The following is a 12,156-nucleotide window of genomic DNA, read 5'->3' on the forward strand; positions in this document are numbered from 1 at the left end:
GGTGGTAGGGAACGCCAGAAAGATTTTGCTCCTGTTTTAAAGACTAGCTTAGTGCCATCAGCTCCATGAGTTTATTTAAATAACCATCTTTATTTAAATTATTATAATAATAATTATGGTATTTGTTAAGTGCTTACTATGTACCAGGCACTGTACTAAGTGCGGAGGTAGATACAAGGTAATCAGGTTGAACACAGTCCCTGTGCCACATAGGGCTCCAAGTCTCAATTCCCATTTTACAGATGAGGTAACTGAGGTACAGAGGAAGTGAAGTGATTTGTCTAAGGTCACACAGCAGACAAATTGAAGAGCCAGGATTAAAACCTGAGTCCTTCTGATTTGCAGGCCCATGCTCTATCCACTAGACCACTCTGCTTCTCAAACTTGCATGCTAATGGACCAGGCCCTTCTCTCAAGGATAATTCACCAAAATTGTCACAGAGAACAAAAATTCTTCCAATATCAGTCCTTACTTTTATTAGTAGTAAAAATGAATGTATTAATGCTGAAAAGATAATGAATGTGGATGGCTTTACTTTGTATTTTAATATGTACCCAAATGTCCTCCATTGCCTGTATGCAGTCCATCTCTAGTGCTCTGTGAATATACTGAACCAAGTACCAGGAGATTGGCATTGATTCTTGATTATGTCCCTGACTCACTTTGGAACTCACTCTGTGAGCCTTTCCTAGTGTGGCACGGTGACCATGAGGACTGGGGAGATACTGTGCTATACTTTTGTGCCCTGAGGTTAGGGGGTGCATGTGTAATCCCAAAATACTATTTGTTTTGGCAGGGGAGACATCATGGTCACATAAGTGGTATACACAGGGTGAGGCTCATCCATTGCATTCTGAGTGTACTGACCCTGAGATTTCCCCAAATGTCAGAAACCTGGCTGAATAAGTTGTGGTAGTTGGAGACTGCGTTCCTCTAGACTGTAAGGGCATTGTGGGCAGGAAATGAGTCTGCTAATTCTGTTGTACTGTACTCTCCCAAGTTCTTAGGACAGTGCTCTAGTAAATCCTCAATAAATACCACTGATTGATTTTGCAATCCAGGATCATGCACTGATCCTGACAGGAGACTCTGTCATCATCTGCTTTATCGTTTGGGAATGGAGGGAGTCTACGAATTGAAGACAGCATGTCTTTGAAATATTTTGTCTTATATTTTTGATTATGTATCATGGCATAATTAAGACCACTGATCTGCCAGGTGGCTGCATATAGAAGTATTAGCTGCCCTGGACCTGATGTCATTTCTGTGCCATATTATGCAAGGGGTGATGTGATGTCATGGAGTCTCTTGTTGCAAATGATGGATGAGCCTTGGTCTAGCCACAAAGACTTTGGGATTGAGAATCTGTGGGAAGGAGCTCCTGGCTTTTGCAGTGCCACTCACATTCTCTTGCCCTACCCACCATATGTAGATGAGCAATGGTGTGACACCTTTTAAAATTCATGTAAGAATTTCACAGATAAAATCCATTCACGACCAAAGTAATGATAGCATAGCACTGATGCTGGGCCACAGTACCAGAGGTAGTCTTCACTGCCCTGATTAGCCAGCTATTTTCAGTGGTTCCATTGGGTTTGTCCACCCTGTGAGATGCCTTGATTTGGTCAGAAACCTTAACCACTGATGCCATAGCCCCAGCAGCTCCTCAAGGTCTGGGCCCAACTTTTATCAGGTGCAATAGAACATCCCTTTTGAATGTTCATTACCTGGAGGCAATAACTCAAAATCGGAGGATCAGAAAGGTTTTCAACAGAATGGTGATGCAATTTAGGCCGAGATAATGAAACCACAGATTCTGGCCAGCTCTGAATTGGCCTGGACAGAGTTCTCCAGTCACTGGGATTCTTGACTCAAAATGCTCCCATTTTCCATTTCTGCTCTTGGAATCTATCATGGTAATGGAATAAACCCAAAGCAGGGATTTGGGACTGTGATCCTGAGGAAGGGATGTAGGGATTATTGCACAAATATGTCAGTTTGACACCCCAAGGGGTTTGCAACAGCCATCCGGGATGCCAACAGCCTTACCCGACCAGCTTTATATTTTAAGCTGCTGTTATTCTCCTCCTTGCTTTGCCGTGTGATGCTGGAAGCTCTCCCAAGAGGGGTTCCAAATCTCTCTGCCTCCCGGATGCCTGCAGGACTGAAAGCAAACAAAGGGAAGAAATGCCATCACCCACCTAACCCCGAGGCATCTAAAGCCTAGCACAAACAACTCACATATTTCCAAAGCATTGGTAGGTCCCCTTGAAAGAAAATAGAGTGTCTAGATTTGCCAATGAATCGATGATATTTATTGAGTGCTTATTGTATGCAGAGCCCTGTACTAAGCGCTTGGAAGAATGCAACAGAATTGGGAGACACATTCCCTGCCCAAAATGAGCTCATAGTCTAGAGGGGAGACAGACATTAATATAGATAAATAAACTATGAATATGTACGTAAGTGCTGTGGGGCTTGGTGTGGGGGTCGGTGAATAAAGTACACAAATCAGGGTGACACAGAAAGGAGTGGGAAAAGAGGAAGTGAAGGCTTAGGGAAAGCCTCTCGGTGGAGATGTGCCTTCAGTTAGTCCTTGAAAGGTGGGGAGAGTAATTATCTGTCAGATAAAACACAAGACAGACTAAGTCATAGGATAGATAATTAATACTGATGGGGGGGTTATTTTATAGTTTAGAGACTAACCCTTGACTGGAAGTTGAGAGAGTTAACAGTTATGGCCACGCAATTTTGCAGGACTGGGGAGGAGATAAAATGTGGTATATTCACTCTCCTGGACTCTGGATGTCTGTTTCTGATGGGCTGTGGATTGTTGTGGGAGTAACAATCTGGGTCCAAGAGCAAATCCAGGTGCATCTTCTGCTGAAAAGGCATCTCGTTTGAACAAACAGCTCTCTCCCAAGCATCTCAATAAAGATTCCCTTCGAAGTGGGATGACTGTTGGTTTAGACTGCCTCACTGAGCCCTAGGGCATTTTCAGCAGCACCTTTTCTGCCCAGTCCTAATTCTAGTGAGGCCCCTGAAAGCATTCCTCAGAAGCTTGTGCCAAGGGAATTTCTCCAGTTTGGTGGATTGAGTTTGTCTAACCTTGGTCTTTTGTTTGTGTGTGTGTGTGTGTGTGTGTGTGTGTGTACAAGTGTGCCTGGGGGTGTCTTGTCGGGGGACTTTTCAGTCACTGCACCCCTGCCCACATGCACACACACACACCCACACACACACACACACACACCCGGAGTTGAATTTCTCCATCAGTAGTGTCTTCTTTGAATATGAAAGACAACTATATCTATATAGTTAATAATAATAATAACTGTGGTATTTAAGTGCTTACTGTTTGTCAGGCACTGAACTAAGCACTGGAGGGGAATACAAGCAAATCAAGTTGGATACTATCCCTGTCCCACATTGGGCTCACAGTCTTAATCCCCATTTTACAGATGAGGAAACTGAGGAACAGAGAAGTAAAGTGACTTGCCCAAGGTCACACAGTAAACAAGTGGAGGAGCCGGAATTAAATCCCATGACCTTCTGACTCCCAGACCCATATTCTATCCACTATCTGCTTCTCTAGTTGTCCTTCTTATTCAAAGAAATTGCCAATGGAGAAATTAAGCTCTGAGTATGTGTGTATATATGGATAGATAGATAGATAGATAGATATTATTTGTGAAAGAGACTGTGGCTAAGGATCCAGGAGAGAAGGGAGTTCCAGAGTGAACAGGAGCGGCATGGCGAGGGAGGAAGAAGAGCATTAGCCATTCCAGCAGATTTCCATATGAGAAAGATAATAGAAACTTGTTTCACCACTAAAATGAATGATGGTGCTTCCCTGATCTGAGGGGATCAGCCCAGTCTTGGGGTGATCCTAACATTTAGCGGCTGACCAACATCCAAGAGCTAAGGATGGAATTGGGATTTGAACCTGAGTCCTCAACCTGACTCCCCGCACCAACTCTTCGAGCCCTCCTGTCATTTCCACAATATTTTTATTATCATTATTATTATTGTTTAGTAACTAAGTTCCATGCAGTGAACTAAGTTCCAGGGTAGATAGAAGATAATCAAATTGGACACAGACTGTGAGCCCCACATGGGTTGGGAGCTAAATAAGAGGAAGTAAGATTTAATTCCCATTTTACAGATGAGGAAACCGAAGCACAGCAAAGTGACTATACATGCACACACATACTCAGAGTTGAATTTCTCCATCAGCAGTGTCTTCTTTGAATATGAAAGACAACTATATCTATATAGTTAATTATAATAGCTGTGGTATTTGTTAAACTCTTACTATGTGTCAGACACTGCACTAAGTCCTGGAGGAAATACAAGCAAATCAAGTTGGACACAGTCCCTGTCCCCCATTGGGCTTACAGTCTTAATCCCCATTTTACAGATGAGGTAATTGAGACACAGAGAAGTGAAGTGACTTGCCCAGGTCACATAGTAAACAAGTGGAGGAGCTGGAATTAAATCCCATGTCCTTCTGACTGCCAGGTCCGTACTCTATCCACTATCTGCTTCTCTAGTTGTCGTTCCTATTCAAAGGAGACACTGCTGACGGAGATATTAAGCTCTGAGTGTGAGTGTGTACATATAGATAGATAGATACTGTTTGTGAGAGAGACTGTGGCCAAAGATCCAGGAAGAGAAAGGAAGGACTTAGTTCCAGCAAAGTTAAGTGACTTGCCCTAGGTCAAACAGCAGGCAAGTGGCAGAGCTGCAATTAGAACCCAGATCCTCTGAGCTCCCAGGCCTGAACTCTTACCACTAGGCTACATTTCTCTTTTAAAGTGTCAAACCCCTGGGCTGGGCTTGGTGGCTCAATTTTCTCAGTCTTCAGGCGAGAAATCACATCTCCATTTAGAGTAGTTCTTTATAGTGAACCTTGGAAACAAAGTCCCCTGTGGGTGACATAGCTAATTACCAGTCCGGTACTGAAAATTCTAAGCCAAAGGGCTCCTAAATTGGCTCTGTTCTCTTTTCTTCCTGGTAAACAAAAGCACACTGTTTGACATCGACTCCATCTGTTTTGGGTGGAGAAACCAACCATGGCATCTGTGCAGGCAGCCAGCCTGGCTGTGTCTTCACACTCTCTTTGTTTTGTTGCTACTATCCAAAAATTGAAATGGTAGAACAGTTTATCCTTTCCACTCTTTTCGGGGCCTTTGCCATTATATTGCAGGTACCCTTGACACATACAGATAACTGGGATGACCCATCGGATCAACACTCCCTCTAGAGAGGCATTGATGGATCAATTTTTGGAACTTACTGCTCTAATCACTTGGGAGAGAACAGTACAATAATTCTGGGAGTCAGGATTCCTGCCTATAAAGGGACTCACAGTCTAGAGAGGGAGATAACCATTAAAATACATTACAAATAAGAAAATGGCAAAGCATAGGGGGCAACATGATCTAGTGAAAAGACTGTGCAACTAGAACAAATAATAATTATGGTATTTGTTAAGTGCTTCCTATGTGCCAAGCACTGTAACTAAGCCCTGGGGTAGATACAAGGTAATCAGGTTGCCCCACGTGGGGCTCACAGTCTTCATTCCCATTTTACAGATGAGGTATCTAAGGCACAGACAATTTCAATGGCTTGCCCAAGATCAATAATAATAATGTTGGTATTTGTTAAGCGCTTACTATGTGCAGAGCACTGTTCTAAGCGCTGGGGTAGATACAGGGTAATCAGGTTGTCCCACGTGAGGCTCACAGTTAATCCCCATTTTACAGATGAGGTAACTGAGGCACAGAGAAGTTAAGTGACTTGCCCACAGTCACACAGCTGACAAGCGGCAGAGCCGGGAGTCGAACTCATGACCGCTGACTCCGAAGCCCAGGCTCTTTCCTCTGAGCCACGCTGATCACACAGCAGACAAGTGGAGGAGGCAGAATTAGAACCCACATCCTCTGACTCCCATACCTGTACTCTTTCTACTACGTCCCACTGCTTCTCTGAAGTCATATGATCCAGGTTCTAACCCCAATTTTGCAACAATTTTGTAATTTTGCTTTATCTACTAGGCCATGCAGCTTCAGCTTCAGACTGTGAGCCCTAGGTGGGACAGGGACTGTGTCCAACCTGGTTATCTTGTATGTACCCCCCAGTGCTTAGCACACAGTAAGAGCTTAACACCTATTGGATAGAGCCCGGGCCTGGGAATCAGAAGGTCATGGGTTCTAATCCTGGCTCTGCCACTTGCTACCTTGGGCAAATCACTTCATTTCTCTGTGCCTCAGTTACCTCCCCTGTAAAATGGGGATTAAGACTGTGAGCCCCATGTGAGGCAGGGACTGTGTCCAACCTGATTAGCTTGTATCTACCCCAGCATTTAGAACAGTGATAATAATAATAATAATGTTGGTATTTGTTAAGCGCTTACTATGTGCCAAACACTGTTCTAAGCGCTGGGGTAGACACAGGGGAATCAGGTTGTCCCACGTGGGGCTCACAGTCTTAATCCCCATTTTACAGATGAGGTAACTGAGGCACCGAGAAGTTGTGACTTGCCCAAAGTCACACAGCTGACAAGTGGCCGAGCCGGGATTCGAACCCATGACCTCTGACTCCAAAGCCCGTGCTCTTTCCACTGAGCCACGCTACAGTGCTTGACACATTGTAAGAGCTTAACAAATACCATTATTATTTTTACCACAATGATTATTATTAGTCAGTACCATAGTCATCCGCTTTGTCTACCCTGAAGATATGCACCTAGCACAATGCTCTGCACATAGTAGACACTCGACAAATACCACTGATCAGTTGAACAGGCATCTTTGCTTCTACTAAGTTCAAAGTGCTGTTCTGAGACTGCAGAAGACACCAAGCAGGCAAAGATGTGTCATTGGACTCCAGGAACTCACAATCTAAAGGGGAAGACAAAGGCCTGGGGGAAATTTCCACAATTCCACAGTTCACCAGCTCTGAATAAATAAACAACCAAATCAACGGATGGCAAGAATAAAAGTCTAAACATTCAGAGAGGAAGCCTGTTTCAGCCCAGTGGAACTCCCTCAGGGCCCAGGGAGCTGCAAATAACTGTGGTATTTGTTAAGGACTCACTATGTATCAAACGCTGCACTAAGCACTGGGATAGATACAAGATATTCAGGTCTCACATGGGCTTCACATTCTTAGAAGGAGGGAGAAAAGGTAACATTCCCATTTTGCAGCTGAAGGAACTGAGGCACACAGAGATTAAATGATTTGCCCCAGGTCCCACAGCAGGCAAGTGATGAAGTCAGAATTAAAACCCAGGTCCTGACTCCTAGAATGCCTAGAATTCCTTAACTCCCATTCTCTCCTAGACCCCCTCCAATCTGGCTTCCGTCCCCTCCACTCTACCGAGACTGCTCTCTCTAAGGTCACCCATGACCTCCTTCTTGCCAAATCCAATGGCTCCTACTCCATTCTGATCCTCCTTGACCTCTCTGCTGCCTTTGACACTGTCGACCATCCCCTCCTCCTCCATACCTTATCTCACCTCGGCTTCACGGACTCTGTCCTCTCCTGGTTCTCCTCTTACCTCTCTGGCTGATCATTCTCGGTCTCCTACGCTGGAGCCTCCTCCCCCTCCCATCCTTTAACTGTTGGAGTTCCTCAAGGGTCAGTTCTTGGCCCTCTTCTGTTCTCCATTTACACTCACTCCCTCGGTGAACTCATCCGCTCTCACGGCTTTGACTACCATCTCTACGCAGATGACACGCAGATCTACATCTCCGCCCCTGTCCTCTCCCCCTCCCTTCAGGCTCGCATCTCCGCCTGCCTCCGGGACGTCTCCACCTGGATGTCGGCCCGCCACCTAAAACTCAACATGAGCAAGACTGAGCTCCTCATCTTCCCTCCCAAGCCCGGTCCGCTCCCAGACTTCTCCGTCACCGTGGATGGCACGACCATCCTTCCCGTCCCGCAGGCCCGCAATCTCGGTGTCATCCTTGACTCGTCCCTCTCGTTCACCCCACACATCCTATCCGTTACCAAGACCTGCCGGTTTCACCTCTACAATATCGCCAAGATCCGCCCTTTCCTCTCCACCCAAACGGCTACCTTACTATTACGGGCTCTCGTTATATCCCGGCTAGACTACTGTGTCAGCCTTCTCTCTGACCTCCCTTCCTCCTCTCTCGCCCCGCTCCGGTCTATTCTTCACTCCGCTGCCCGGCTCATCTTCCTGCAGAAACGATCTGGGCATGTCACTCCCCTTCTTAAACAACTCCAGTGGTTGCCTATCGACCTCCGCTCCAAACAAAAACTCCTCACTCTAGGCTTCAAGGCTCTCCATCACCTTGCCCCTTCCTACCTCTCCTCCCTTCTCTCTTTCTACCGCCCACCCCGCACGCTCCGCTCCTCTGCCGCCCACCTCCTCGCCGTCCCTCGGTCTCGCCTATCCCGCCGTCGACCCCTGGGTCACGTCCTCCCGCGGTCCTGGAACGCCCTCCCTCCTCACCTCCGCCAAACTGATTCTCTTTCCCTCTTCAAAACCTTACTTAAAAATCACCTCCTCCAAGAGGCCTTCCCAGACTGAGCTCCTCTTCCCCCTCTACTCCCTCTGCCATCCCCCCTTTACCTCTCCGCAGCTAAAGCCTCATTTTCCCCTTTTCCCTCTGCTCCTCCACCTCTCCCTTCCCATCCCCACAGCACTGTACTCGTCCGCTCAACTGTATATATTTTCGTTACCCTATTTATTTTGTTAATGAATTGTACATCGCCTTGATTCTATTTAGTTGCCATTGTTTTTACGAGATGTTCTTCCCCTTGACGCTGTTTATTGCCATTGTTCTCGTCTGTCCGTCTCCCCCGATTAGACCGTAAGCCCGTCAAACGGCAGGGACCGTCTCTATCTGTTGCCGACTTGTTCATCCCAAGCGCTTAGTACAGTGCTCTGCACATAGTAAGCGCTCAATAAATACTATTGAATGAATGAATGACTCCCAGGCCCCTGCTCCTTCCACTAATAATAATAATAATTCTGGCATTTGTTAAGCACTTACTGTGGGCCAGGCACTCTACTAAGCACTGGGGTGGATACAAGCAAAGCAGGCTGGACACAGTCCCTGTCCCACATGGGTCTCGTAGTCTCAATCCCATTTTACATATGAGGAAACTGAGGCCCAGAGAAGTGAAGTGACTTGCCCACGGTCACACAGCAGACACTCTTCCACTTGACTCCCAGGCCCGGGCTCTATCCATTACGCCATGCTGCTTCCCAGTAAGTATGGCATATCCACTAAGCCATACCACTTCTCTAATGATGGCAACTTTGTTTGGAACATTATAAAGACATTTTCCAGAGTATTCTAAATGGCCCAAAGATCAGCTTTAGCTGGTGCCAGGCTCCTGAAGTGAAAGATGAAGTCTTTCACTGCCCAGGTAGTCCTGGGCAAGTGGGATAATCATCATCATCATCATATTAATTGTGGTATTTGTTAAGTGCTTAATGTGTGCCAGGTGCTGTACTAAGCACTGGTGTGGATACAAACAAATTGGGTTGGACACAGTCCCTGTCCCACATGGGGCTCCCAGTCTCAATCCCCATTTTACAGATGAGGAAACTGAGGCATAGAGGAGTGAAGTGACTTTCCCAAGGTCACACAGCAGACAAGTGGCAGAGCCAGGATTAGAACCCATGACCTTCTCAGTCCCAGGCACGTGCTCTATCAATTATACCATGCTGCTTAAGCTCCTAGAGAGCAGGGATCATATTTACCAACTGCATTGTACTGTAGTCTCCTAAAAGCTAAGTACAGAGGTCTGCATACAGGAAGTGCTTAATAAATGCCATTGATAGACTAATTAATTAGGATATAGGATTCCAGTCTCTCAGCCCCTGAAGTTCCAGGTACATTGCTTCTCCAAGATGGTTTCTACCATGTAATCCCCACCCCCCCAAACAGAACATCTATACAGCCTTGGCTGCAGAATGACTTCAGTTTGGGGAGTCCAGGGTAAAAATCAATGGTATTTATTGTTTACTGTGTGCAGAGCACCATAGTAAGAGCTTGGGAGAGTTCAATATAACAGAGTTGGTAGACACGTTTCCTGCCCACAGTGAGGTTACAGTCTAGAGGATTGTAACAGTGGAAGGAGGCTCTCGGACAGCACTTCTGGTCATCAAAGCTTCCAATATTCTATCCATAGACCTGTCCCACTTGTTCCTCTACCCGTCACTCACCTTGCCCTTTCTGCAAAACCATCTAAGCTTCCTCACTGCTCCCGGTTTCTGCTCTTTCCGCTTCTCCAGATGAAAGTACAGCGGCAGAGTTGGCCACGCTGGCTGCGGGCACGATCCCCAGTGAGCCCAATGTCCTCAAAAGCTGTTCCGTGAAAAGAGCTGCCCATTTCTGAGGGCCTCTGGGTACCTTGGCTTGTTTGAAGTCCAACTCAGTTCCAGAGACAGCCGTGAGGCACTGCTCTGTACTGTCCAGGAGCTGGCTAATTAGGCGAACCTGACCTTCCTGCATCTTTACAGCTGCCCAAAGATCCATCTGTTCCATAATTCTGGTTTTTTCGCAAATGTACGAACTGAGAGTTCAAACATGGATTTCTTTGTGACGGTGAGGGCCAATTAATTGTCTCCTAAACTGGTTTTAGCAGCTAATTAATTAAGACCAGTAATAGGGTGCTGGCTATTCCGGATGAGGGAGTTCAGATATTTTTTTTCACACTCTATGGCAGGTGAGTCAATTAAGGCACTGTGGTTTCCCATTAAACCAGGAAAATTGCTCAGATATAACAGGGCAGTAGGGATTTTAAAGGCATAAATGTCTGGAATCCAACATTACACAGTCATTATCATTGCCTTGGTATATATGCGTTTTTAAGCCATCCAAAGCAACAGCAGCCCTGTTCAAAAAAGATCCCTTATGAATGTAAGGGTCAGGTGAAAGGATTGTTATGGAAACCAGGTCTTCAGGATTATGTATTCTGAAAATCTCAAACTTGATTCTCCATTACAGAATTGGATGACCTTCTCAAGGACTGCTGGAAAAAACTCTCTGGGACACATTCCCCAAGGCGGATCTCGGGGGTAAAATTTCTGTCCTTTGCTATAGAGTTCAAAATGCTGCATTTCTGGATGAAAAAATGGGAAGTGAGGGAAAGGGCAAGGGGAAAAATTTAGGTTCCTTGGGTACTGAATCAATCAAGCAACAATGTTGGGGTTGCCTAGAGTTGGGCGATTTCTCTAGGGGATGGCATGATGCTGAAGGAAGCACCATGACCTAGTAGATACAGTAAGGACCTGGGAGTCAGAAGGACCTGGGTTTTAATCTCAGCGCTACCACTTGACTGTTGTGTGACCTTGAGCAAGTCACTTAACTTCTCTGAGTTTCAGTTACCTCATCTGTAAGAGGAGGATTGAGATCGGGAGCCCTTTGTGGGATGGGGATTGTGTCCAACCCGATTATCTTATATCTCCCCCAGTGCTTGGTATAGTGCCTGGCTCATAGTAAGTGTTTAACAAATATAGCAATTATTATTATTGCTAGCTTCTTGACTCCCCTGCTGCAAAACAGTTTCTTCATAAATGGAGATGGAGCTATGAACATATGCCTTGCTAGGAGTATTTGTTGCTGGGTCAAGCTCTGATGAGGAGCTTCAGTTCTTCTCTTAGGGGCCCAGGCAAAAGCAGAAGTGTTGATTAAGGAAAGAGATCCCCTGGAAAATGAAATCTGGGTGGGTGATATAATGGACTGTAAGATCAGAATGGATGGGGCCAGGTATTGTATGTAAAGGAGATATCCAGTGTTCCGGAAACATGAAAGGGGGGTTGAACAGGAGTTTAATGAAGCTTTGCTGCATTAGGAACAGGTGGCAGGCGCTTGCCTACACCAGGGAGACAAAGAGAGGGAAAGGAAGTTGACACTACCGCTAAAGCATCAAGGAAACTTTATTCAGATACAGGACTGGATACTGAAAATCTATTCCATCTCAGATAACAAGGCAGTTTCCATGGAGACCGGCATCTCATTCCTAATATTAATAGCCAGCAATGTTTCCTACCTCTCCAAGCATATAGGTGGTTTTAGTTCACATTATTCCCACCTGTGCTCCAATATACATTCAGACCTTTATAATTATTTTGTTTATTAAACACTGGCTATGTGCTAAAAATGGATGCA

The 12,156-nt window shown here is 45.7% G+C and overlaps 1 protein-coding gene and 1 pseudogene across 4 annotated transcripts in view; one reads left to right on the forward strand and one right to left on the reverse strand.

Annotated features, from left to right (window-relative positions):
- The window catches only part of KAZN (kazrin, periplakin interacting protein), a 510,314-nt gene that overhangs the window by 5,521 nt on the left and 492,637 nt on the right, over positions 1 to 12,156 (reverse strand). For all 4 annotated transcript variants that reach the window (XM_029064854.2, XM_029064860.2, XM_029064858.2 and 1 more), the window contains one exon: positions 2,051 to 2,165. In XM_029064854.2, coding sequence (XP_028920687.1) covers positions 2,051 to 2,165 — 115 coding nt within the window. The remainder of the gene's footprint in view (positions 1 to 2,050; positions 2,166 to 12,156) is intronic.
- On the forward strand, positions 786 to 938 carry LOC114812370 (annotated as a pseudogene).

This window comes from Ornithorhynchus anatinus, chromosome 5 (assembly GCF_004115215.2).
Source record: "Ornithorhynchus anatinus isolate Pmale09 chromosome 5, mOrnAna1.pri.v4, whole genome shotgun sequence".
Classification (NCBI taxonomy): Eukaryota; Metazoa; Chordata; class Mammalia; order Monotremata; family Ornithorhynchidae; genus Ornithorhynchus; species Ornithorhynchus anatinus.